Source organism: Staurois parvus, unplaced genomic scaffold (genome assembly GCF_062004578.1).
Source record: "Staurois parvus isolate SC_StPar_1 unplaced genomic scaffold, SC_StPar_1.0 ptg000662l, whole genome shotgun sequence".
Lineage (NCBI taxonomy): Eukaryota > Metazoa > Chordata > Amphibia > Anura > Ranidae > Staurois > Staurois parvus.
The window spans coordinates 2,347,503-2,374,939 of record NW_028318458.1 but is presented as its reverse complement, the minus strand read 5'-3'; the positions used below and the strand labels follow the sequence as shown (position 1 = coordinate 2,374,939).

At 44.7% G+C, this 27,437-nt stretch overlaps 1 protein-coding gene and 2 non-coding genes across 3 annotated transcripts in view; all 3 read right to left on the bottom strand.

The window, feature by feature from the left end:
- COLGALT1 (collagen beta(1-O)galactosyltransferase 1) overlaps positions 1 to 17,351 on the bottom strand; it is an 82,317-nt gene extending 64,966 nt beyond the window's left edge. Inside the window, exons 1-3 of the mRNA XM_089651763.1 lie at positions 17,046 to 17,351; positions 7,436 to 7,546; positions 2,593 to 2,710 (exon numbers count right to left, since the gene is read on the bottom strand). Coding sequence (XP_089507889.1) covers positions 2,593 to 2,710; positions 7,436 to 7,546; positions 17,046 to 17,272 — 456 coding nt within the window. The 5' untranslated portion in view covers positions 17,273 to 17,351. The remainder of the gene's footprint in view (positions 1 to 2,592; positions 2,711 to 7,435; positions 7,547 to 17,045) is intronic.
- On the bottom strand, positions 6,693 to 6,765 carry TRNAK-CUU (transfer RNA lysine (anticodon CUU)). Its single transcript has one exon. It is a non-coding gene; the product is annotated as a tRNA-Lys (tRNA).
- Positions 7,289 to 7,361, bottom strand: TRNAK-CUU (transfer RNA lysine (anticodon CUU)). Its single transcript has one exon. It is a non-coding gene; the product is annotated as a tRNA-Lys (tRNA).
- Positions 17,352 to 27,437: the final 10,086 nt, after the last annotated feature.

Here is a 27,437-nt window from a genome sequence, read left to right as displayed (position 1 = left end):
TGTGTTGAAAAAAGTGAATAAAGCTCAAAATCCTTCTAATAGCTTTTATTTCCATACACACAAATGCATTGGGAACACTACACATTCTATTCCAAATCAAAACATGAAGAAAAATAGATCAAATTTGTGTTGTTCCTCTAAAAAAAATTGTAGAAAAGTGAATATTAGACTGTTCAAAAAAATCGCAGTGTTTGTATTCTTCTTTACAAACTCAAACATTCACTATATAAACTGAAAAATGTTTGAAGATTTTGCTTTCCTTTGAATCACTTAATGAATATTTGGTTGTAGTCGCACTGTTTCTGAGAACTGCTGTACATCTGTGTTGCATGGAGTCAACCAACTTCTGGCACCTGTGAACAGGTATTCCAGCCCAGGATGATTGGACTACATTCCACAGTTCTTCTCTATTTCTTGGTTTTGCCTCAGAAACTGCATTTTTGATGTCACCCCACAAGTTTTCTATTGGATTAAGATCTGGGGATTGGGCTGGCCACTCCATAACGTCAATCTTGTTGGTCTGGAACCAAGATGTTGCACGTTTACTGGTGTGTTTGGGGTCGTTGTCTTGTTGGAACACCCATTTCAAGGGCATTTCCTCTTCAGCATTAGGCAGCATGACCTCTTCAAGTATTCTGATGTATTCAAACTGATCCATGATCCCTGGTATGCGATAAATAGGCCCAACACCGTAGTATGAGAAACATCCCCATATCATGATGCTTGCGCCACCATGCTTCACGGTCTTCACAGTGTACTGTGGCTTGAATTCAGTGTTTGGGGGTCGTCTGACAAACTGTCTCCGGCCACTAGACCCAAAAAGAACAATCTTACTTTCATCAGTCCACAAAATGTTGTGCCATTTCTCTTTAGGCCAGTCAATGTGCTCTTTGGCAAATTGTAACCTCTTCAGCACATATCTTTTTTTCCAACAGTGGGACTTTGCGGGGGCTTCTTGCAGATAGCTTGGCTTCACATAGGCGTCTTCTAATTGTAACAGTACTCACAGGTAACTTTACACCTTCTTTGATCTTCCTGGAGCTGATTGTTGGCTGAGTCCTTGCCATTTTGGCTATTCTTCTATCCATTCGAATGGTAGTTTTTCGCTTTCTTCCACGTCTTTCAGGTTTTGGTTGCCATTTTAAAGCATTTGCGATCATTTTAGCTGAGCAGCCTATCATTTTCTGCACTTCTTTATATGTTTTCCCCTCTCCAATCAACTCGTTGTCAGTGGGAGGAATAGTCCCCCATCGTTGTCAGTGGGAGGAATAGTCCCCCATCGTTGTCAGTGGGAGGAATAGTCCCCCATCGTTGTCAGTGGGAGGAATAGTCCCCCATCGTTGTCAGTGGGAGGAATAGTCCCCCATCGTTGTCAGTGGGAGGAATAGTCCCCCATCGTTGTCAGTGGGAGGAATAGTCCCCCATCGTTGTCAGTGGGAGGAATAGTCCCCCATCGTTGTCAGTGGGAGGAATAGTCCCCCATTGTTGAAGTCAGTAACAGGAGATATACCCCATTGTTGATGTCAGTGGGAGGAATAGTGCCCCATTGTTGGTGTCAGTGGGAGGAATAGTGCCCCATTGTTGAAGTCAGTAACAGAGGATATACCCCATTGTTGATGTCAGTGGAAGGAATAGTACCCACTCGTTGATGTCAGTGGGAGGAAGTGTCCCATCATTAGTGTCAGTGGGAGGAATAGTGCCCCATTGTTGTTGTCAGTGGGAGGAATAGTGCCCCATCACTGGTATCAGTGGAAGGAATAGTGCCCCATCATTGGTATCAGTGGGAGGAATAGTGCCCCATCATTGGTATCAGTGAGAGGAATTGTGCCCCATCATTGGTGTCAGTGGGAGGAATAGTGCCCCATTGTTGGTGTCAGCAGGAGGAATAGTGTCCTGCATCAGTGGGCAAGAAAAAAAGAGCCCCAAGGGCCAGATGAAGGATCCTGAGCCATAGTTTGGAGACCACTGATGTGGAGCATCACATCTGCCCAGAGCTCCCTTCAGCTGTACTTGAGTTGCAAACCAATGTCCTGTGTGACTGGCCCCTAAAAAGGACCATGGACTACACCGAGAAGGTCACGTCATTGGGATTATTCTACCAGGCACGGCACGCCCAGTAACTGCATGAAAAATGCTTCTTCCAAGGATATGACACACAACAAAACACACAAATTTATTAATACCAGCAGCAGTCCCCTGTCAACGCTCCCCGCACCCCCACTTCATCCCAGTGAATCGCCTTAAACTGCAATAATCGCCCCATGAACGTTACAGTAATATATTCAGGCCACTGCACAAGCCTCTTAGGCTGCATTCACACTCGAGCGGTTTGTAACTTGAAGCTCCCAAAAATCTCAAACTTAAAAGAAAAAATTGTTCTCTATGGTGCCAGTTCACACCTGATCCTGTGAACAAGCATCATAGAGAACAATTGATTTTTTTTAAGTTTGAGTGTTTTTGGATCTTCCAGCTCTGAGCTTCGAGTTACAAAACACTCAAGTGTGAATGCAGCCTTACAAAGACCAAGCTCCTAGTTCCTCTCCAGAGACCAACATAAAGCCCAGGAAGCATGTATGAGCGACTTTCACATACCATGATGTAGTCAACCCACATTTCTCGCGCTGAGTTTAGAGCCGCCTGGCGAAGTTTCATGACATATTCGTAGCGGGCGTGAGACCAGTGCTTGGGGCCTTCCTCATCCTGAAACCACCTGGAGGAGACAAAAGGATTGGTGGAATCATCAGATCGATCATGGGAGATACATAAATGACCTACATGGAAGAGAAGTATAGCAGTGCAAGGGTTAATATTTAGGAAATTGCTGAACAAAGCCATTTCCTAGGACAAGAGGATGTGTGTTGTGTCACACTGAACACATGCTGGATGTGCATGGCAAATGAGGAACAAAACCCAAAAGGGATTATGTAGAACTTGATGGCCGTTCATACTTGGAGGGGGATTTCTCAAGAACAGCTGAAGCCTGTGTTTGCTCAGGAGGGTGTTTGGCCAGGACAGCTGCTTGTGGATTATCTACAAAGCTTTGACGGAAAGAAAAAAGAAAGACACTGCATTACTGTAACAGGCTGGCTAATTGCATGTACATACCCAACATGCAAAAAAAAAAAAAGTAAAAAAAAGTCTATAGCGCCAATTTCGGAGTAACTGACCAAGCAAAAGGATGGAGAGATGGAGAGAGTAATGTCAGAAATACAACTGAACACCAGACACAAAATGTATGCCTCAAGAGCCAGAAAGGATACAAATCCACCTTGTGTGCACCAAATGCCTTTGCACACCCAGATATTACCTTGTAAAATTAGCAGTGACATCGTCATTGTGCCTTTACATAGCCTAGCAAGCTTAGAAACTAGAAAACAATGAGTCCCGGGAAACAGTTTCATAACTTTGGCAACTACGGCTTCAGATCAGAGGAGGAAGGAGTTCAATTACAACAGTGAACCCATTTTTTTATTGTTGTTTTGCATTGTATTGCTGTTTGACTATTTTCACCAGGACTGAAAGTGAGGGAAAATTGAAAATAAATGGTCACTAGAAAGAGAAACCCTCCATGGAGGACACATGCTCTGGTGACAAATGTCTTAACCATTTCAATACCGGGCAATTTTACACCTTCCTGCCCAGGCCATTTTTCAGGTTTCAGCGCTCTCACACTTTGAATGACAATTGCGCGGTCATACGACACTGTACCCAAACTAAAATATTATCATTTTCTTCACACAACTAGAGCTTTCTTTTGGTGGTATTTAATCACCGCCGGGGTTTTTATTTTTTGCTAAATTAACAAAAAAAGTCCAAAAATTTTGAAAAAAAAAACACGTTTTTCTTTGTTTCTGTTCTAAAAGTTTGCAAATAAATAATTGTTCTACATAAATTTTTTTTTACATACTGTCACCAGTGCAGTACAGCGTCATCATATAACTGGCATGGCGGTGAACAGGGACACTGACTGGTGACAGTATGAAAAAAATATATATATTTATTTTTTTTTTTATTAATTTTTTTTTTTTTTAAGATTTTCTTTTCATATTTCACTATGACCAAAGTAGTACAATGTTACCATAGTAACATTGTACTACTTTGGGGAAGTGATCAGTATTTTTTTTTTTTTTTTACACAATTTGCTTATAGCAAAGAATTACTTTGCTATAAGCAAGCATTTACTTGAATGACATCGATTCATTCAGGGTTTTTTTTTTTTTTTGTGCTTAGCTGTGATTTGGCCACAGCTAATCACATGACATGTGCATGTGACCTGCTGTGACCATTCACAGCTAGACACTAGTATACAATGGATGGCATGAATGAAGCCATCCATTGTATACAACTGTCATGTGACCTGCTGTGATTGGTCACAGCAGGTCACATGGTACCGGCAACAGGGGCCGGTACTCAGATCTGCCATCGGCCGTGTCCGAGGTACACGGCCGGTGATAGGCTGCGCGGCTCTGCAACCGTGTGAACTGCGCATGTGCAGGAGGACGCCAAATGGCGTACACCCCTGAAAGCTAATGCATTTTTGCGGCCACCAAACGGCTATAGGCCAGGCGGCTAATGGTTAAAGAGATTTGTCTCACTTTGGAAAATCCTGATACGTGTTGGAGATAAGAAGTGAAGGGAAATCTCTCCAAAGCAAGACAACCCAACAGGGGTTATAACCCCTCTCTACTCCATCCAAAACGAAAAAGAAAAGTTGTGGTTTTAGATAACTCTTAGGGCTCATGTACACGGGACGTTTGGAAAACACTTCTGAATGGTGGAAACTGACTGCTGGAAAACGTAGGTTAAAAAACGTCTGTTTAGCCGCGTTTGCATACCACGTTTATGAGCGTTTGCGTTTTAGAAGCGTTTTTTGAAGATAACCTCAGGAGACCATCCAAAATGCCCAGAATGCACTGAAAACAGTAAAAAAATTAACTATTTCAGACATTTTGAGAGAAATAGCGAGAACAGAAGCAGAGATAGCAGTATGTGTTGAGATGACCTGTCTTTTCTGGTTGTATTCACTATGGATCCCATCATGAGCAGAATGTGGCGCATTCCACCATTTTTTCCTTCACATGAAACCTGGAACTGACTGCGCTGGTGTACCGGGTCCATTTGAATACATGGAAAACACTTTGCATGCATTTCTGATGATGAAAAAAGGTTCTGGACAGCATCTGGAGATAGGTAACAGTTAAAAAACGCTTATAAACGCAAACGCATATAAACGCAGTTAGCCGTGTTTACAAGCGTTTGAACCGCTGATAAAATCTACTCCTGAACGCAAGTTTGGTACGTTAAAAAAAACAACTGTAAACTCAACTGCCTGTAAACGACGATGTGTACATGGACACATAGGAAAACATTAGGGAGAGTTCAGGGGCTGCTGAAAAAAAAAAAAAAACAAAACCCCAGAAGAGCTCCTGAACAGGGGCGGATTGACCATTTGGAAACTAGGGCACTGCCCAAGGGCCCGGGGTCAGTAGGGGGCCCCATGAGATGCCCCTGGTACCTTTCATAGGCTTTTTTGGGTGTGGTTTGAGTGTGGGTGAACACACCAGAACACTCCTATTGGGTCTACTGAGTCTTTTCCTAGCGCAGGAGAAAAGCGTTTGTTGTGTTGGATTAACACTTCCCTGTCCTAGGGTGACAACGCTTATTCACTGTACTGTATCTATGGAGGAGCAATGTGGTCACCCTAATACAGGAAGAGTATTAGAACTACAGAACCCCTTCCCCTCTCCATAACGTGTTCTGTAGTTCATGACGTTGAACTGGGCAGGGCTGACCGTCTGAGATAATAATGCAGACTGTACAAAAACCTAAAAGCCCACTGGATTTCTGGCAGGATCAACAGGTATTTTTGCACTTCTTGAACAGACATAACAAACTGCTTTCAATGGTACATTTAAAAGATCAAAAAAGGGAGCAAATAAGAAGGTTATTGCTGCGGTCTACACACACAGGTTCAGTATTTTGTAAACTTTAGGGCTCCTTCTTTTATTTTCACTGCTATGGTGATGCCAGGAGATTAAAAAAGTAAAGCAAACCTGTACAAACTGATGCAGAGAATGCCATTTCTAATGTTTTTCTGAAAATGCTAGTTAGCTGGCTGTCTCTTGCCTCAATAGTTGAAGTCACTGACTGAGAAAATATTGAATGCTTTGGATCAGCATGTCAGGACCAGGGCGGACTGACCATTTGGAAACTCGGGCACTACCCGAGGGCCCGAGGTCAGTAGGGGGCCCCATGAGATGCCCCTGGTACCTTTTTCATAGGCTTTTTTGAGTTTGGGCAAGGACACAGGGGCCCCATGATCCCCTATTGCCCGGGGGCCCCATGAGTTGTCAGTCCGCCCCTGGTCAGGAAAACAGCCATTTCAAAAACAGATGCAAAATTATTTACTCTGATAAGGTGATAACTAGAGAAGCTTCCATGTACTTTTATTGCAAAAACATGAAATAACTAAAGTTAGCAGTTCTTAGTTCTTATTAATGTCCTATAAAAACTAGATTGTGAGCTCTAACGAGCCGGGCCCTCTGTTTCCTCTTGTACCAAATTGTATTGTAACTGTAATGTCTACCTTCTATTGGTAAAGCGCTGCCTAAACTGTTGGTGCTATATAAATCCTGTATGATAATAATAAAAACATATCACTTTATCAAATGTTTTTAAAAATAAAATGTATTCGCCCAACGTGGGGCTCGAACCCACGACCCTGAGATTAAGAGTCTCATGCTCTACCGACTGAGCTAGCCGGGCAGTTGCCAGATGTTCCCTGCATGTCTAAATAAAGGTTTCCGTTACTGAGCATAGTCTAACTTCACCAAGAAAAGAGTCTAGGCTGCTGCATGGGGTGTTACCGAGACATCCGGCTTCAACTGATAGAGTTCACACCAGGACCGGATAGGAGTCTTTGAACAGCTATACAATCCTGATGAATAACTTCCAATATACACGCTACAAATAGAGGTCCTTTTTGCCCACAGGATTTTCAACGGAATAAATTGTTATTGTAACAAAAATCTTTTTAGGGGACACAGTTCTACTAATGTTTCATTATTTCTTGCAGTGTGAATCTTATTTTTGGCTAGAATTAATTTTGAGGAGTTGTCTGTTGAAGTCCTTTATACAGGTTCTTTGAAATTAAAGTTGCATATTTTACTTGCAACTCCAGGCCCAGATAGTGGTTAGGAGATCTTGATTTTTTTTTCTTGTTCTTTTTCCTAAACTAATAATTAATAACTTGCCATTTAATAAAAAGGTTTTTAAATAAAATATCACTCGCCCAACGTGGGGCTCGAACCCACGACCCTGAGATTAAGAGTCTCATGCTCTACCGACTGAGCTAGCCGGGCAGTTAAAGATCTATATAATGGATGCTTTTGGTGTGGCTGGCCTGGGTCTTCCCAGTAGCAGATTATTCCTGTACCTGGGGTGCTCCTGGGGCCTCCACTCCACATGATGGTACTGGCTCTGGACATTGATGAGCCATTCTCGTAGAATGCTGCTTGTATTGTCCAAGTTGTGATCTGTGGCCACCCTGTGGAAGAACAAACAGACTGGTTAGATATTCTGGTAAAAGTACAAGAGAAATAACATCTGAAACATGGTCTTTCAGAAAAATCTATCCACCTAAAATGCATAGGGTGGAAGGACCAAGAACCATCTAGGTGGGTGGAAGGACCAAGAACCATCTAGGTCAACCTTTGTAGCACAGAGGAACGCTTGAGATAACTTTCCGGTCTAAGGGAAGCCCTCCTAAAACCCCCTATATCTACAACTCATGATACATTAGTGTGATGGTCAGTGGGAAGAATGCTCCTTACACTTGTGGTCTTTGGGAAGAATTCTACCCTCATTGCTCAAGGAACACCTAGTAACCTCTGGAGGAACCCTAGGGTTTAATAGAACCCTGTTTGAAAACCAATGCTCTAAGTCACGGTTTCTCGACCTTTTTCCAGTCAAGGAACACTTTAAAGTTATGAACAATCTTGAGGCACCCCATTCTAAAATATAAAAAAACTATTCTAATAGTTTTACCTACTGCAACAACACCCACACATGTAGGACACCCAACATTAGAAGGGATTTATTCATCCAAAGCAAATACACTTTTGCACACGGATACTGAATAGTATTCCAAACCCATCTCGAGGGTACCAGTGAGTACAGTGTATCTATCTATCTATCTATCTATATATATATATTTTGTACTTACATTTATATTATGTTTAGTGATTTATGTGGTCTCTATATACATTATATATACTTCATCTATACATTTATTCACTTATCCATCTATGCATTTTTATCTCTTTACAAAAACTTTTTTTTTTTTTTTTAGGTGGATCCAATCAGCCTTTTCTGTGATTGGACCACTATGAGTGGGTGGGGGTTTGACCTCTTTGGCATTCCTTGGTATATAAGCATGGGACCAGCAGGCATACACTTCAGCTCTGAGGAAGGGGGTTCGTCTCCCGAATCGCGTCAGCTTATCCCTAATTAGGGCACAGCATTGTATTGACCACCATTGCGGACTACATATTCTGCTTTTAATTTCCTTTGGTTTGTGAGTATACATCTATTTGTTTACACAATAAATACGTGGTGTACCACGGTAAAGCACGATGAAAGTCTGTAGTGCCATTAAAGTGGCTGTAAATCCTTATATATACACCTAGTGAAGTGACTGGCCTCACGTGATACACAGATTGATTAAATCTTCCAACATAAGTTGTACCCGTTTATTTGCGGTCTTCTTTTCTCTACATCTGTTCAAAGTCCAGAATTTATATAGCTTGTCTGAATTTTCTCACAAAACAGGGTGGGGAGCTGAAATTACACAGAGCTCAGTGAGGATAGTTCAGACAGCTGATTGGAGGGAAGGGACACACCCCTGTCACACTGCTCACAGGTACAGAACTGAGGCTGTCAATCAGCTGGAGGTCCCTCCTGTCACCATTTTTCTCTTGGTGGCAGGAAAACTTGTCAGAAATGATTCATGCTGATAATAGAGGAAGGAAGGAAGCAGCAGACAGAAATGACACTTAGTGCTCTGGATTGAGACAATTACACACTATAGAGGGATATGCTTTGTTCATATTTCATGTTTGAGGTTTACAACCACTTGAAGCCCCATCCCTTTGTTACAAGAGGAGCTCTAGGAATAGGCGAGATAGAGGTCATCTTTAGAAGCTGATATTTCTAGCCTACATATTTATTACAGGTCAGTGACTCGTGGGACATCAGAGGATTGGTAAAATCTGAAGAAGTCAGCAAAAGAAGAAGAGGATTTCATATCAGTCCACCTTCAAAACACACTTCACAAGACTTTCATGTATTCCAAAGATGCATTTTATTTTGTCCTGATGAGCAACACAGACAGTTCTGTCTTCCTGTATTGACAATGATTCCATGATGGCAGTACAGATTTATTCCATAACAGAAAGGTCTGATGAGGCTCACCTTTCCCTCACTGACCATGAGAAAGACGACCTTTGGTTAAGATAATCAGAAACCAGTGAGATCAGCCAAGTGTAGACCAACCTTTCCCCCGTCCTGCAGGACAAATACTGGGAATATGATACACAACGGATGACTATAGATTTCTGTGCTTCACTTTCCAGGTGTGTAAATCTACTGTGACCATTGTGAGAGAGCCCCTTTCCTCTAATCCAGAGGTCTCCAAACGTTCTAAACAAAAAGGGACAGTGTACTGTCCTTTGGACTTAAGGAAGGGGCTGGACTGTGAACAGTGGGAGTACAAAAAATTGCCTTGTGTAAGTGGGAGCAAACAATGCCCCATCATTGGTGTCAGTGGGAGGAATAGTGCCCCATCATTAATGTCATTGGAAGGAAGAGTGCCCCGTCGTTGGGGTCAGTGGGAGGAAGAGTGCCCCGTCGTTGGGGTCAGTGGGAGGAAGAGTGCCCCGTCGTTGGGGTCAGTGGGAGGAAGAGTGCCCCGTCGTTGGGGTCAGTGGGAGGAAGAGTGCCCCGTCGTTGGGGTCAGTGGGAGGAAGAGTGCCCCGTCGTTGGGGTCAGTGGGAGGAAGAGTTAGTCTTTGTTGGGGTCAGTGGGAGGAAGAGTACTCCATCGTTGGGATCAGTCGGAGGAAGAGTGCCCCGTCGTTGGGGTCAGTGGGAGGAATTATGCCTCTTTGTTGGGGTCAGTGGGAGGAATTATGCCTCTTTGTTGGGGTCAGTGGGAGGAATTATGCCTCTTTGTTGGGGTCAGTGGGAGGAATTATGCCTCTTTGTTGGGGTCAGTGGGAGGAAGAGTGCCTCTTTGTTGGGGGTCAGTGGGAGGAATTATGCTTCTTTGTTGGGGTCAGTGGGAGGAATTATGCTTCTTTGTTGGGGTCAGTGGGAGGAATTATGCCTCTTTGTTGGGGTCAGTGGGAGGAATTATGCTTCTTTGTTGGGGTCAGTGGGAGGAATTATGCTTCTTTGTTGGGGTCAGTGGGAGGAATTATGCTTCTTTGTTGGGGTCAGTGGGAGGAATTATGCCTCTTTGTTGGGGTCAGTGGGAGGAATTATGCCTCTTTGTTGGGGTCAGTGGGAGGAATAAGAGTCCTAAGGGCCAGATAAGGGAAAGCAAAGGGCCGCATCCAGCCCCAAGACGGCAGTTTGAAAACCACTGCTCTAATCCAATCTTCATTTATTTCACATTATGAGACAGTAGAACCATACAGGTTATGGCAAAAAAGGGACTAAAGCAAACAAAAAGCCTTCCAACCAAATCAGTTTAGAGCCTTCTTAAAAAGCAGAAAGTATTCCCATGTCTCATTCCATCACATTTTCCAAATATAGAGGGATTATCCCTTATTATTGCAAGAAAGTGGGAGGGGCTATGCAAATCATCACTTTTCACCCCTGTGGCCAGATGCAGTTCCACAACCCCTGATGTATAGTACAAATATAGCCTAAGATTATAGGGCCATTTATTCCAAACTGCATATGGCTGTTGTGGGCTTTTTATCCATCATAAATGCAGTGTATGGAAACCATGGCTTCTATGGAGTAGGGATCGGGACACACGAAGACAGTGGGGTTTATTTACTAAAACTGCAGAGTGCACAATCAGGCTCACTTCTGCATAGAAACCAATCTGCTTCTAACCTCAGCTCGTTCAGTTAAGTTTTGGCAACAAAACCTGGAAGCTGATTGGTTTCTATGCAGAAGTGGGCCAGATTTTGCACTCTCCAGCTTTAGTACATAAACCCCCAAGTGTAACCATACAACCGTATGACTGGGAACACCCAGAAATCCACATCCGCCAGAAACCAAGCAGGCAACCACAGTGGGGAGATCATGACATCAGGGACCTCCAACAAGTATAACAGAATCGTTACTTATTGGACTTACCATATAGATATGGCTTCCATAAGATCAGTCAATACTGCCTCACTGTAAGGAACAAGTAGACATCTGTACCGGAAAATGACACCAGAGAACACCAACTATACTGGTCATGCAAATCTCGTGTACACTGTGCAATGTTCTGCAAATACTTTATTTGTGACAACTTCAAAATGAATTCTATATACACACACCCAGATATATAAAACAGTGTTCTGTAGCACTCCCCTGTGTGGGACAAGGGGCCTGAGTAGGGGAATAATCAATTCATTCTATAAAGCTGCAGAGACACGTGTTACTTCTCCATCCTACACACTACCCAGAGGATAGAACACGGCAAAACTCTGATTATTGTAAATATTTAAGCAGACTCCCTGGGGTCCCAACAAACCTGAATTGTAAACTCGTGTGATCCTGTCAGAGAACTTCCTATTGGGTGACATAGCACAGCTTTCTCCACTAGAGGTAATGCTTCCACCTTGCCCTAACCAAGGATGTGTCCTACCCAACCATGACTGGCATTCTGCTTGATACAGCACAACTTTCTCCAGTAGAGTGAAAGCTCTCATCTCACTGCAACCAAGGATGTGTCCAAAACCAACCATGAAAGAAGTTGATACCCACCCCTACTTGACTACTAATACGACACCTATGACTCTCACCCCTAACTGACTACCGATGTGACACCTATGACCTTCATCCCTATCTGACTACCAATGTGACACCTATGACTCTCACCCCTATCTGACTACCGATGTGACACCTATGACCTTCACTCCTATCTGACTACCGATACGACACCTATGACCCTCACCCTGACTACCAATATGACACCCATGACCCTCACCCCTATCTCACTACCGATGTGACACCTATGACCTTCACCCCTATCTGACTACCAACGTGACACCTATGACCCTCACCCCTATCTGGCTAGCGATACGACATCTATGACTCTCACCCCTATCTGACTACCGATGTGACACCTATGACCTTCACTCCTATCTGACTACCGATACGACACCTATGACCCTCACCCCTATCTCACTACCGATGTGACACCTATGACCTTCACTCCTATCTGACTACCGATACGACACCTATGACCCTCACCCCTATCTGGCTAGCGATACGACATCTATGACTCTCACCCCTATCTGACTACCGATGTGACACCTATGACCTTCACTCCTATCTGACTACCGATACGACACCTATGACCCTCACCCCTATCTCACTACCAATGTGACACCTATGACCTTCACCCCTATCTGACTACCAACGTGACACCTATGACCCTCACCCCTATCTGACTAGCGATACGACATCTATGACTCTCACCCCTATCTCACTACCGATGTGACACCTATGACCTTCACCCCTGACTACCGATGTGACACCTATGACTCTCACCCCTGTCTGACCACTGATACAACCCCTATCTGACCACCAATGCAACACCTATGACCCTCACCCCTATCTGACTACCGATGCGACATTTATGACTCTCACACCTATCTGACCACCGATGCGACACCTATGACCCTCACCCCTATCTGACTAATGATGTGACACCTAAGACCCTCATCCCTATCTAACTACCGATACGAAACCTATGATTCTCACCCCTATGTGACTACCGATACACCTATGATCCTCACCCCTATCTGACTACCCATGTGACATCTATGACCTTCACCCCTATTTGACTACCGATAGGACACCTATGACTCTCACCCCTATCTGACTACCGATACGATACCTCTGACTCTCACCCCTATCTGGCCACCAATGTGACACCTATGACCTTCACCCCTATCTGACTATCGATGTGACACCTATGACCTTCACCCCTATTTGACTATTGATACGACACCTATGACCCTCACCCCTATCTGACTACCGATGTGACACCTATGACCTTCACTCCTATCTGACTACCGATACGACACCTATGACCCTCACCCCTATCTCACTACCGATGTGACACCTATGACCTTCACCCCTATCTGACTACCAACGTGACACCTATGACCCTCACCCCTATCTGACTAGCGATACGACATCTATGACTCTCACCCCTATCTCACTACCGATGTGACACCTATGACCTTCACCCCTGACTATCGATGTGACACCTATGACTCTCACCCCTGTCTGACCACTGATACAACCCCTATCTGACCACCAATGCAACACCTATGACCCTCACCCCTATCTGACTACCGATGCGACATTTATGACTCTCACACCTATCTGACCACCGATGCGACACCTATGACCCTCACCCCTATCTGACTAATGATGTGACACCTAAGACCCTCATCCCTATCTAACTACCGATACGAAACCTATGATTCTCACCCCTATGTGACTACCGATACACCTATGATCCTCACCCCTATCTGACTACCCATGTGACATCTATGACCTTCACCCCTATTTGACTACCGATAGGACAACTATGACTCTCACCCCTATCTGACTACCGATACGATACCTCTGACTCTCACCCTTATCTGGCCACCAATGTGACACCTATGACCTTCACCCCTATCTGACTATCGATGTGACACCTATGACCTTCACCCCTATTTGACTATTGATACGACACCTATGACCCTCACCCCTATCTGACTACCGGTGTGACACCTATGACCCTCACCCCTATCTGACTACCGATACAACACCGATGACTCTCACCCCTATCTGACTACCGATACAACACCGATGACTCTCACCCCTATCTGACTAGCGATATGACACCTATGACCCACACCCCCATCTGACTACCGATGTGACACCTATGACTCTCACCCCTATCTGACTACTGAAACAACCCCTATCTGACCACCGATGCAACACCTATGACCCTCACCCCTATCTGACCACTGATGCGACATTTATGACTCTCACACCTATCTGACCACCGATGCGACACCTATGACCTCACCTTTATCTGATCACCAATGTGACATTTATGACTCTCACCCCTATCTGACCACTGATGTGATACTTATGAACCCCCATCCATCCTTCCATGCAAGACCACAAATGACATCTATGACCTTGTCCCCTGTCAGACCACAAATGACACCCATTTCCCTATCACCATAGACATAAGGGGGGGGACTCTAGTGACCCGAGACCCCCTTACATTGACTTTTTCTGTACACCAGAGTCTGCAGCATTCCCCCTTACATCAGAGTCCTCAGAGTCCTCTTTACACTAGGGTCCGCAGTGTTCTTCCTTGCACTGTAGAGGGGAGTACTTCAGACTTTGATGTAAGGGGGGTCTCTGCGTTGGGTAATTTTACCCCGACCTTCATGTGAATGGAGAAAAATGTTTTTTGCCTTTTGTTATACCTAAACACATTGTTAATAGCACAACTACATGTTTGTAGCTGAAATATTGTTATTTTCACTGTTTTGCAGAGAAAACTATCATTTTATGTACTTTTTTGAAGTGCCAGTAAAACAAAATTCTGGTTCTGTTAGTAAATTTCATGAGTTTTGTCAATATAAAAAAAAAATGGTGCTGCCAGTGAATTTTTGGAGTCCGGTCAGTAAAATGTACCTGCAGGAGTCTGGCAACACTGTACTGGATAGATTTGATACTTTTGTTACTAAATGATTTTATCTTCTGTTTATTATGACTGACTCGGAAAGCCCTGACCATCTATGCTCTCTGTGGTTGGGCAGGGGATGTGGACATAGGGGACATATTGGGTCAAATACGGAATGAATGCATAGGGATTATCTGTGGTTTGGAAGGGGATGGTCCATAGGAATCATTGGTGGTCTGGTACAGGACAGAGGTCATTGGTGTTCTCTGTGGTCAAGTAGGTAATGGGGGACAAAGTTGTCTTCTGTAGTCCAGAAGGGGATGGGACATAGGGGACATCTGGGGTCAGATATATGATGGAGGCATAGGGGTCCTCTGTGGTTTGGCAGGGGATGGGGGCCATATGTATGGATCATTGTTGGTCTGGCATGGGGCGAGGTCATAGATGTTCCCTGAGGTCCAGTGGGTGATGAGGGGCAAAGATGTTTTCTGTGGTCTGGAAGGGGAAGAAAGCATAAATGTCATCTGTGGTCAGATAAGAGATGGAAGCATAGGGGACATTTGATATTAGATATGGGATGGGAGCATAGGGGACATCTGTAGTCAGATAGGGGATGGGGGTATAGGGGACAGTTGATGTCAGATATGGGATCGGGACATACAGATCATCTGTGTTATAGCAGGGGATAGGTCATAGGTGATTTGGTATGGGGCAGAGGTCATAGGTGTTCTCCATGGTCAAGTACATAATGTGGGACAAAGATGTCTTCTGTAGTGCAGAACGGTATGGAGTCATAGATGTCCTCTGTGGTTAGGCAGGGGACATCCGGTCTCAGACATAAGATGGGGGCATAGTGGACATTTGGGAACAGATATGTGATGGGGGCATAGGGGTCCTGTGTAGTTTGGTAGGGAATAGGGCCATATGGATCACTGGTGGTCTGGTATTGGGCAAGGCCATAGATGTTCTCTGTGGTCCAGTAGGTGATGGGGCGGGGGCATAGAAGTCTTCTGTGATCAGATATGGGATGGGGGCATTTGGAATCAGATGTGCATTAGGTGCCTAGGGATCATCTGTGAGTTGGCAGGGGGTAATTCCACAGGGATCGCTGGTGGTCTGGTAGGGGGTGAGATCATAGATGTTCTCTGTGGTCAGATATGGGATGGGAGAACAGGAGAAATCTGGGTTAGATATTGGATGGGGGTGTAGGTGGCACCTGTAGTGAAGCAGGGGATGGGGGCAGAGGGGACAGCTATGAATTGGCAGGGTATGGTCTCACAGAGATCATTGTTGGCCTGGTAGAGGGTGGGGGCATAGGTGTTCTCTATGGGCAGATAATAGACATGGAGCTAGGAGACATCTTTGCCCCTTATCCCCTTCTGGACCATATAGAACACCTACCCCCTACCAGATCACCAATGATCAGCCCCTGCTGGACCACAGCAGTCCCCTATGTTCCCGTCCCCTGCTGGACTACAGCTGTCCCCTATGTCCTCTGCTGAACCACAGCTGTCCCCAATCACAGCTGTCCGCTTTGTCCCCTATGTCCCCTGCTGGACCACAGCTGTCCCCTATGTCCCTGTCCCCTGCTGGACCACAGCTGTGCCCTATGTCCCTGTCCCCTGCTGGACCACAGCTGTCCCCTATGTCCCTGTCCCCTGCTGGACCACAGCTGTGCCCTATGTCCCTGTCCCCTGCTGGACCACAGCTGTCCCCGTCCCCTGCTGGACCACAGCTGTGCCCTATGTCCCCATTCTCTGCTGGACCACAGCTGTCCCCTATTTCCCCGTCCCCTGCTTAACTACAGTTGTCCCCGTCCCCTGCTGAACCACAGCTGCTCCCTATGTCCCCTGCTAGATCACAGCTGTCTGCTTTGTCCCCTATGTTCCCTGCTGGACCACAGCGGTCCCCTATGTCCCCATCCCCTGCTGGACCACAGCTGTCCCCTATGTCCCCATCCCCTGCTGGACCACAGCTGTCACCTTTGTTCCCTATGTCTCCTGCTGGACCACAGGTGTCCCCTACACCCCACCCCATATCTGCTCTCAGGTGTCCCCTCTCCTCCCGGCCCATAGATCTGTCCCATCCTCCTGTCAGGACCCCCAGCCTGTCCTCACCACAGTGCGATCCTGTCCTTGGGGTATCGGAGCCGGTCCAGAGCCCCCAGCACCTCCGGCAGGGACCCCTCGGCGTTCCTGGCCAGCAGGGAGATGAGGACGGTGGGTGGCCGAAGCGGGGACTCGGGGTTGTACCGTTCCTCGGGGAAGTAGGCGGCACTGAGCCCGGACAGTAGGGCGGACAGCAGCCACAGCCACCGCACACACTCCCAGCACCTCCGGAACATCGCAGCCACTCCGGTCACTTTCTGTCCTCCGACTACAAATGCCCGGCCGGAGCGGAGGATTAAAGGAGAGGCGGTGCCAGCGGCGCCAGATCACTGCGATTGGCGGCTAGAGAAGCGCTCCCTTTAAGCCGGCCAATATTTCTCCGCCGACTTCCAAGTTTAAAGGAGAAGTGTGCTGTCATTTGGGAGAACTCTTAAAGGGATGGGCCCACTGCCAACTCAAAGCCGTAATACACGTTGTAGCAGCGAAGCATCCAGTGTGTGGGAGGAGGAGGGGGAGGAGGGGGACATGAACGGCCCCATTCACTGATCACACGCTTACATCCCCTCTCACAGCTTCCCATTGGTCAGGATGTGACACGTGGGTAAAGCAGGCCATACACTATACAATCTGATTGTACAATTCCCTTTTGTAGATCTAGACATGCATCTGAATCCACCACTCCTCCTCTTGGGAGTTTAGTTCTGCACAGGGGCGGACTGACAACTCATGGGGCCCCCAGGCAATAGAGGATCATGGGGCCCCTGTGTCTTTGCCCAAACTCAAAAAAGTCTATGAAAAAGGTACCAGGGGCATCTCATGGGGCCCACTACTGACCCCGGGCCCTCGGGCAGTGCCTGAGTTTCCAAATGGTCAGTCCGCCCCTGGATCTGCATACCACTCTATAAAAATGGTCCAGGCTTTCCGGGTCAATATACAATGAACAGAAGATGAACCATGTAGTGACCGAAGTATCACATCCATCCAATACAGTCTGCCAGCCTCCTGAAGTTACATTTTACCGACAGGACCCCAAACATTTCCTGACAGGACCCCAAACATTTCCTGACAGGACTCCATTTACTGACAGGACCCCAAACATTTACTGACAGGACCCCAAACATATACTGACAGGAACCCAAACATTTACTGACAGGACCCCATTTACTGACAGGACCCCAAACATTTACTGACAGGAACCCAAACATTTACTGACAGGACCCCATTTACTGACAGGACCCCATTTACTGACAGGAACCCAAACATTTCCTGACAGCACCCCAAACATTTACTGACAGGACCCCAAACATTTCCTGACAGGAACCCAAAGATTTACTGACAGGACCCCAAACATTTACTGACAGGACCCCATTTACTGACAGGACCCCAAACATTTACTGACAGGAACCCAGTTTACTGACAGGACCCCAAACATTTACTGACAGGACCCCAAACATTTCCTGACAGGAACCCAAAGATTTACTGACAGGACCCCAAACATTTCCTGACAGGAACCCAAAGATTTACTGACAGGACCCCAAACATTTACTAACAGGAACCCAAACATTGCCTGACAGGAACCCAAACATTTCCTGACAGCACCCCAAACATTTACTGACAGCACCAACTGGTTTTTATACTGATTAAAAAAAAAATTATACTGACAAACTGGAATGTACTAAGGGAACAAGAATTTTTCTTACTGGCACTTCAAAAAAGTACATAAAATGTCAGTTTTCTCTGGAAAACAGTATCAATATTTAAGCTACAAACGTGTAGCCTGTGCTATTACCAATATGTTTAACCACTTCCAGTCCGGACACGTTCACCTCCTTCCTGTCCAGGACAATTTTCAGCTTTCAACGCTATCACACTTTGAATGACAATTGCGCGATCATGCAACACAGTACCCATATGAATTTTTTGGTATTTTTTTGAGACAGATAAAACTTTATTTTTGTGGTATTTATTCACCACTGGGATTTTTATTTTTTTGCTATATAAATGAAAATGTCCAAACAGTTAAAAAAAAAAAAGTGTTTTTCTTATAACATTTTGCAAATAAATAATCTTTCTTCATAAATCATGACCAAAATGTATTCAGCTCTCTTTTTAGTAAAAAAAAAAAATAACCCAAATTTATAACCAAAAATGATAATTTTTCAAAAAAATTTTTTACATTTTTATATTATTATTTATGGGGTTTTTTTTACATACTGTTACCCTAGCAGTCAGGGGAGGACTGACCATTTGGAAACTCGGGCACTGCCCGAGGGCCCGGGATCAGTAGATGCCCCTGGTACCTTTTTCATAGGCTTTTTTGAGTTTGGGCAAGGACACAGGGGCCCCATGATCCTCTATTGCCCGGGGGCCCCATGAGTTGTCAGTCCGCCCCTGCTAGCAGTACAGTATCACCATAGTGACACTGTACTGCTTGTGGGGGGTGATGAAGATTTTTTTTTTTTTATACTGATTGCTTTTACTCCCATAAAGGCTGTAAAAGCAATCATTTCTTCTCTCTGGCTGCATTCTTGCAGCCGCTGAGAAATACTGTGTGAGCTGTGATCGGTCACAGCTTGTCACATGGTACAAGGCTGTTGTGAATAGTCTTGTACCATGTGACCTCTGTGATCATTCACAGATTTCACTAATAGTAGCAGCAGCAGCAATGATGTCAGGAAGTGACATCTTGCTTACTACTATTCATGTTATCACTGATTGGCCAATTGGTGATCACATGATAGGGACCTCACACAGAGGTCCCATACAGCGATCAGTGTTCCGTTGTGTACAGATTTCACACGTAGTAAGCAATGATGTCAGCAAGTGACAACTTGTTTACTGCTATTCATGTGATCACTGATTGGCCAATCAGTGATTACATGATCGGGACCTCACACAGAGTTCCCCTACAATGATCGGTGTCCGGAGGACACAGCAGGCACCGGATCGTGGTGCAGCGCACTCCCCGGGAGCCCGCACAGGCAGGGAAGCGGGAGGATGTTTATAACCGACCACCCGTCCCTGCACTGCTCCTGTCCAGCTGTTTATATACGTGTGCCGGACAGGAAGTGGTTAAAGTATACCAAAAGGCAAATAATATATTTAGGTTGGGATAAAATAACGCAGCACAGAGTTCTCCCTTACATCAGAGTCAGCAGTGTTCCCCTGTACAGTGCAAGGAAGAACTCTGTGGACCCTGATGTAAAGGAGAACTCTGATGTAAGGGGGAATGCTGCAGACTCTGGTGTAAAGCAAACAGCTTGCTATGGGGGCACCCGCTGCTCCATGAGTCCATTCACACATGGAGCCGAGGCTTGGCTCCGCTCCCTCTCTCTCCTCATTGGCTGACTGGCTGTGATTGACAGCAGCAGGAGCCAACAGCTCCTGATTGCTATCTCAGCCAATGAGGAGGCAGAGACCCGGAACAGCCGAGGCTGTCATTTACATCACTGGATGATGATGGGGCTCAGGTAAGTATTGGGGCTGGGGGAGCTGCTGCACACAGAAGGTTTTTTACATTCATGCACAGAATGCATGAATGTAAAAAACCTTCAGCCTTTACAACCACTTTAACATCAGACTCCAAGGAGTTTCCCTTTACATCACAGTCCACAAAGTTCTCCCTTACATCAGAGTCCACAGAATTCCCCTTTACAACAGTGTAAGGGGGAACCCTGCGGGCCCTCATTTAAAGGGGAATTCTGCAAACCGTCTGTAACGTAAAAGGGAACTCTGATGTAAGGTCCTCTTCCATAAACAAGTGTCCACAGAGTTCCCCCTTACAGTACAAGGGGGAACTCAGCAGACCCTGATGCAAAGGGCATGCTGCGAACCATGATGTAAGGGAGAATGCTGCAGACTCTGGTGTAAGGTGGTCTCTGGCCACCAGATCCCCCCTTAAATCAGAGTCTGCAGTGTCCTCTTTACATCAGAGCTCCCCTTTACATCATGGTCCACACTGTAAGGGGGAATCCTGCAGACTCTGATGTAAAGGGGAACTCTGAGGTCACTGATTTAAGGGAGAACTACGGGATGGGGGGACTCTGGTGGACCACAGACCACCTTCTGCAGAGTGAATACAGTTAGGTATTGGGGGGGGCTTACTGATATAAGGGGGAACCTTTGTTTTTAATAAAGGTCTTGTCAAAGACTGTCTCCTGTCATTTTTCCACTGCAGTTTTTTTTTGTGAATGGGTAGCGGTACCATGTACCCCATACTCATTCACATGGGGAGCCCGGATTTGGGGCCCCCTTGTTAAAGATGGCTTCCAGATTCTGATGTCACCCCCTGCAGACCCCCACAACCACGGCTGCAGGGAAGAGACCCTTGTCCCCATCAACATGGAGACAAGGTGCTTTGGGGGGGGGGCCCCCTGCTTCAAAGCATCCCGCCAATGTTGAGGGCATGTGGCCTGGTATAGTTCAGGGGAGGGGGGCACTCGCTCGTCCCCCCCCCTTTCCTGATCTGCTTGGTATATGAATGGGTGGGACCCCACACATTTTTCTTTTACATTTTTTAATTGCGGGCCATGCTGGTAGTTCTCTTTACATTCAGCAGTCAGCAGGGAATCCTTAGCACCCAGCAGGGAATCCTGCTGACAGCTGAAACAATAATGTTTTTAGTAGCTATGCAGTATCTTACCATATACTCAGATGTGGTAAGATACCGCTCAGTGAATTGTCTCCTCTGTTCAAAGTTCGCGATCAAACTTTCATTGTGTTCGAATATTCGACCGTGAACCGAACAGGGGGGTGTTCGGCCCATCACTATCAGCAGCATTCATGATGGACTAGAGGGGGGATAGCCTATGTAAAGGTATTCCAATGAGGAGGGAGTTGAAGTTGTCAAAGTGAGAGATGACCAGGAAGCTTTGAGGTGTCATTGGTTAGAAAGGGGTGTATTTTTGGAGATTTTGCATAGGTTGAGGCCGCAAGCTTTGGACAGTGATTGGATATGCGCCGATAGAAGAGTTTAAAGTATAGGGTTATCACCCTGGAATGGGGGGACGGGTTGATCGTTGTGCCATCAATTTTAAAGGGAAAGGGGCCCATGGGGGAGGAAATGTTATGAGCTCAGTTTTGGATAGCTTGAGTTTGAGGAAGTGGTGCGACATCCAGACTGATAGGTCTGTTAGTAAATTAGTGATGTGTGTGGAGACTGATGGAGTGAGCTGAGTGGTATAGAAATAGATTTGGGTGCCATCAGCGTAAAAATGATATTGGAAGCCATGGGAAGATATCAGCTGGCCCAGGGAGGAGGTTTAGATTGAGAATAGGAGGGGTCCAAGAAAAGAACATTGAGGGATCCTGACAAAGAAAGGAAGATGAGAGGAGGAATTAAAATTGTAAAAGAAAGTGAAGGAGCGGTTGGACAAGTAGGATGAGAACCAGCAAAGAGTACAGTTACAGGGACCATAGGGGTGGAGTTTTTTGAGGAGGAGGGGGTGGTCCACCATGTCAAAGGCAGCAAAGAGGTCCAGGAGTAGGATTATAGAATGGTGTCTGTTGGGTTTAGCTGTTAGTAAATCGTGTGTGTTTAAGAAGAGCAGTTTCTGTGCAGTGTTGAGGGCGAAGACGAGGCTAAAGGGGATCAAGAGGATTGTTTTCAGTGAGATGGTCACTCAGTTGGTTGTAGACTAGATATTCAAGAAGTTTGGAGGAAAAGGGGAGCAAAGAGATGGGGTATAGGTTGTTAAGATTGGTGTGGTCCATTGAGGGATTTTTAAGTATGGGGGTGACTAGTGCATGTTTTAGAGCAGTGGTCTCCAAACAGCGGCCCCGGGGCCAGATGTGGCCCTTTGGTTGCGTTTATCCGGCCCTCGGGGCACTTTTCCTCCCACTGATACAAGACACTATTCCTTTCTTCTCACTAACAATGGGGCATAATTACTGCTGCTGACGTCAACAATGAGGTACTATTTCTTCCATTGACACCAAGGATGGGGCACTTTTCCTCCCACTGACACCAATGATGGGGCACTGTTCCTACCACTGACATCGTTGATGAGGCACTATTTCCCTCCACTGACACCAATAATAGGACACTATTCTCCCACTGACACCAATGATGGGGTACCATTCCTGCCACTTACACCAACAATAGGACACTATTCCTCAAACTGCCACCAATGATGGAGCACTATTCCTCCCGCTGACACCAACAATCGGGCTCTATTCCTCCCACTTACACCAATGAAGGGGCACTATTCCAACCCTTCATACCAAAGGTAAGTTGTTTACTCCCACTGATGCCGGGACAATTTCTACTCCCAATGGCCACCGTTTGGCCCCCTGAAAGTCTGAAGGACAATAAACTGTCCCTAGGTTTAGAAAGTTTGAAGACCCCTGTTTTCGAGAGTTAGGGAAGGTGCCAGAAGAGAAGGAGAGAAGAAAGATGTGAGTTAGAGATTGTAGGATAGAGCCAGAGGGTGACCGCAGTATTTGCAAGGGAACATAGTCCAGAGGACAGGAGGTTAGGAGGGCATTAGAATAAAGTTTAGCAACCTTGTCTATAGTAGCGGGGTTGAATACGGGAATTAATGATTGCATACAGTATATGGACATGGAGTGCTAAGTGGGGGAGATCTCTGTGCATTTTTGAAGTGATTGGCGATCTGATGGGCAGTGAGTGAGTTAGTGGGTGGTGGGAGTGGAGGATGAAGTAGAGAGTTGAAGGTAGAGAAGAGTTGATGAGATGAAAAGTTGCTAATGAGAGTGATAACAAAGGTCTGCTTGGCAGTGTGGAGGAAGGAATTGTATTTTTGGATGGCAGATTTATATTGGTTGAAGTCTTACGACAGAGTGCGGTTACGGTTTTTTAAAACTTCTGGTGTTGTTTATTTGCCAGGGTTGTAGGAGATGGGCCTGATTGTATGTGTAGTGATGGGGGCGAGTAGGTCTAGGGAGGATGACATTGAACTGTTGTAGACAGAAGTGGCTAGGTTGGGGCAGGACAGGGGTGAGATTTTGTCAGAGAGGTGATCAGTAGCAGAGTAGAGAAGAAAAGGGTTAAGGTGGCAAAGGTTTTTACAGGTAACTGTTAGGCGGTTCGAGAGAGAGGAGGTGGAAGACAGGGAGAGAGGAAAAAGATGATTGGAGAGGTTGCACGGAGTGTATAGATAGGACAAAACAAGATCAAGGGTGTTCCCATCAGTAGAAGTGAGTAGAAGCATGTATCCATTGCATCAGGTCAAACAAACAGGTTAGACTGAGAAGTTTAGAAGTAGCAGGAGTGTTAGGGTTAACAGGGATGTTGAAGTCACTGAGAATAATTGTGGGCACAGCAGATAACAGATCAGTGTACCGGGCCGCTGCCAGTACCATGTGATAGCTGTGACCAATCGCAGCAGATCACATGGCAATTGTACACAATGAATGGCTTCCTTTCACAGGCATTCATTGTGTATTATTGTGTTGATCTCTGTGATCACATCTGTACAATGAGAGCTAAACACAATACTATGAACTGAATGGATTATCACTGTTATAAGCAATCATAGTGTGTTAAAAACAAAATACTGATCACCTCCCCAGAGTAGTACAGTGTTACTATGGTAACACTGTATTGCTCTGGTCACAATCAGTATTTAAAAAAAAAAAAAAAAAAATTGTAAAAAATGTAATAAGAAAAAATTTGAAAAATTGTAACTTTTTTTTTTTTTTTTTTTTTTACATACTGTTACCAGTCAGTGTCCTTGATCACCACAGCACCAGTTATATGATGATTCTGTACTTCAATAGTGACAGTATGTTTAAAAAAACAAAACAAAACAAAAAAACACACTGAAAAAAAAAAAAATTAAAAACTCGCCATGCCTCTTACTAAATACCTTGGACGGTCTACGTTCCAAAAAAGGATTGTTTGGGGGTATTTGTACTATCCTGACATTTTCAGTCCTCAACAAATGAGATGGACAGTCAGTAGGATTGATCGATTTTCACGTTTGTGGACTCTATTGCGTAACTTCCCTACAGACTAAATAATATACACAGATTTGGATTTATTTTCACCAAAGAAATGTAGCAATATACAGTTTGACCTAAATTTATGAAGAAAGATTATTTATTTGCAAAATTTTATAACAGAAAGAAAGAAAGAAAAATGCATTTTTTTCAAAATTTGTTTATTTTTGTTTATCAAAAAAAAAAAAAAAGCCCAGTGGTGATTAAATACCACCACAAGAAAGCTCTATTTGTGTGAAAAAAATATTATAAAAATGCCATTTGGGTACATTCTTGCATGACCAAGCAATATTCATTCAAAGTGTGACAGCACTGAAAATTGGAGTGGGCGGGAAGGGGGTGAAAGTGCCCGGGATGGAAGTGGTTAAGGAAAGAGGACACAACTGTCAGGGGTGCATGTTACACAGAGGACAAGGAGATGAATGGGGAAACAAGATCACCTGTAGTCTGGTGTTTTTCAAAGTAGTTTGTTGTGTATTTTCACTTCATAAAGAGCCTGAAGTGCATCACTTAACCCCTTCCCGCCGGCCATAACCATATATGCAGCCTCACAGAACTGGGCTTTTTTCTGTGGGGCCGCATATATCTCTCACAAAGACCGGGCTGTCACTGGTAGCCCCTGGTCCCGTAGCCATCAGGGCCCGGGACTCCCAGTTCTGGGTCACCTGATCACTGCGATAAACTCTGATTGGTTATCACAGGGATCAGTCACTGTGCAGCCCACCCGTGTGTTTATTTTATGCACACATTTGTTTACTTTCTCTCTGGAATTCAGAGCGAAAATAAAAAAAAGTGTGTGTAAAATAAATATTAATAAAAAATAAAGCAAGAAAAAAATAAACTAGATCAATGTCAGTGCCAGGGTTAGTGTTAGGGTCAAAGGTCAGGGTCAATAAATTTGGGCAGAATTAAAAAAAAAAAAGTTTAAATTATCAGTGTCAGTGTTTTAGGTAGGATAAAAAAAAGCAAAGTGCACACTATATGTGGCATCGCTGCAATCGTCAGGAGCAGGAAAATGTATTTTGGATGGTTCTTTGGTGGTAGGTTATGGCAGTAGCAAGACATATACAGCTAAATGTAAAAAAAAATATTGTTTTTTGTTTTTTACTACTTTGGGCTAGTTTTCCTTTAATAATAATAAAAAAAAAAAAGAGATATCTTCTACCACGGACCACCAAAAGACAGCCCAATTTGTCATAAAAAACCCCCCACCTGGATGCACAAAGTAGTTGCGATAACATGTACAATTTTACTAACACATGTCAAAGCTGTAAAATCGTGTTCAGGCGTTAACATTCATTTTACCCTTAGTCACGAATGGGTTAAATATGGAATTACTTATTAAGTTTTGGATTGTTTAGTTTTGCCTGCATATTACATTGTTTTCGGAATTCTAAAAGATGATTTATGGAAATAGTACATTCTGATTGTACAGTGTCTGGCCAGCTTTGTTCATAAAAATAAAAAGGTGCTAGTGAAAGATTTCCCATTTAAACAAAGTTTTCTAATCCTAGAACAATGCTGATTGGCTGTAGCACTGATCGAACAAAGATTTCCCAACAAGCCCATTCGTGAGAAGCCCAGCATGAATGGGAAGGGCCATAGATGGATCAAAATTTGTCCGGTCTCTGCTGAACTTCGATCCATCCACGGCCAGCTTTAGTAATGAAGTCACACCGACTACAGAGGACATGTTAACCTTTGTATGTAGTAACCAGCAGGTCCTCTGTCAGGAGAAGTGACTTCCACTAAATGGATTTTGCAGTTGCTGATGGAACAGATACATTGAGTCCTCATGCACACGGGACGTTTTTACAGTGGCTATTTTTGGCTTTTAGCGTTTTTTTCTACAGCTAGTAAACCCTTCAGAATGTTATCCTATGTGTCCATGTACGCATACACTGTAATCAACGTTTATTTGGCAGGAACGTTTTTTGGCTGGAAAAAAAACCCAGGACTAGTGGATTTCTAGAGTTTTTTTTAGCTGTAAAACGCTCTAATGCTTAAAAACGTGGCCGAACGCGATAAATTGCGACAAACCGGTGTTTTTGGACTTTTTTTGAGCAAAAAAATTTTTTTCCTGGTAAAAAAAAAAAAAAAAAAAAAAAAACCACAACACTAAAAAAAGGCAAACGTGAAAAAACGCGGCAAAACGCTAATGCAAAAACGCTGAAAAACTCACGTTTTTAACGTGACTTCACACAGTTAACGTTACCAGCATTATTAAAACGTCCCGTGTGCATGGAGCCTTAGAAGGAATTTTATGGCAATGCTTCTTACCAAATTGGTTCAGTTTATTGACATTTCTAGGAATCGTGATCTGGCATGTCCTAGTTTTCTTTAGGATGTGCCACATCATCTCAGCTAGCTTGAGACAGAGCACATGGTGGTACTATTATGAGCTTGACAAACTTCATATTGAGAATTCAGATCCAGCAA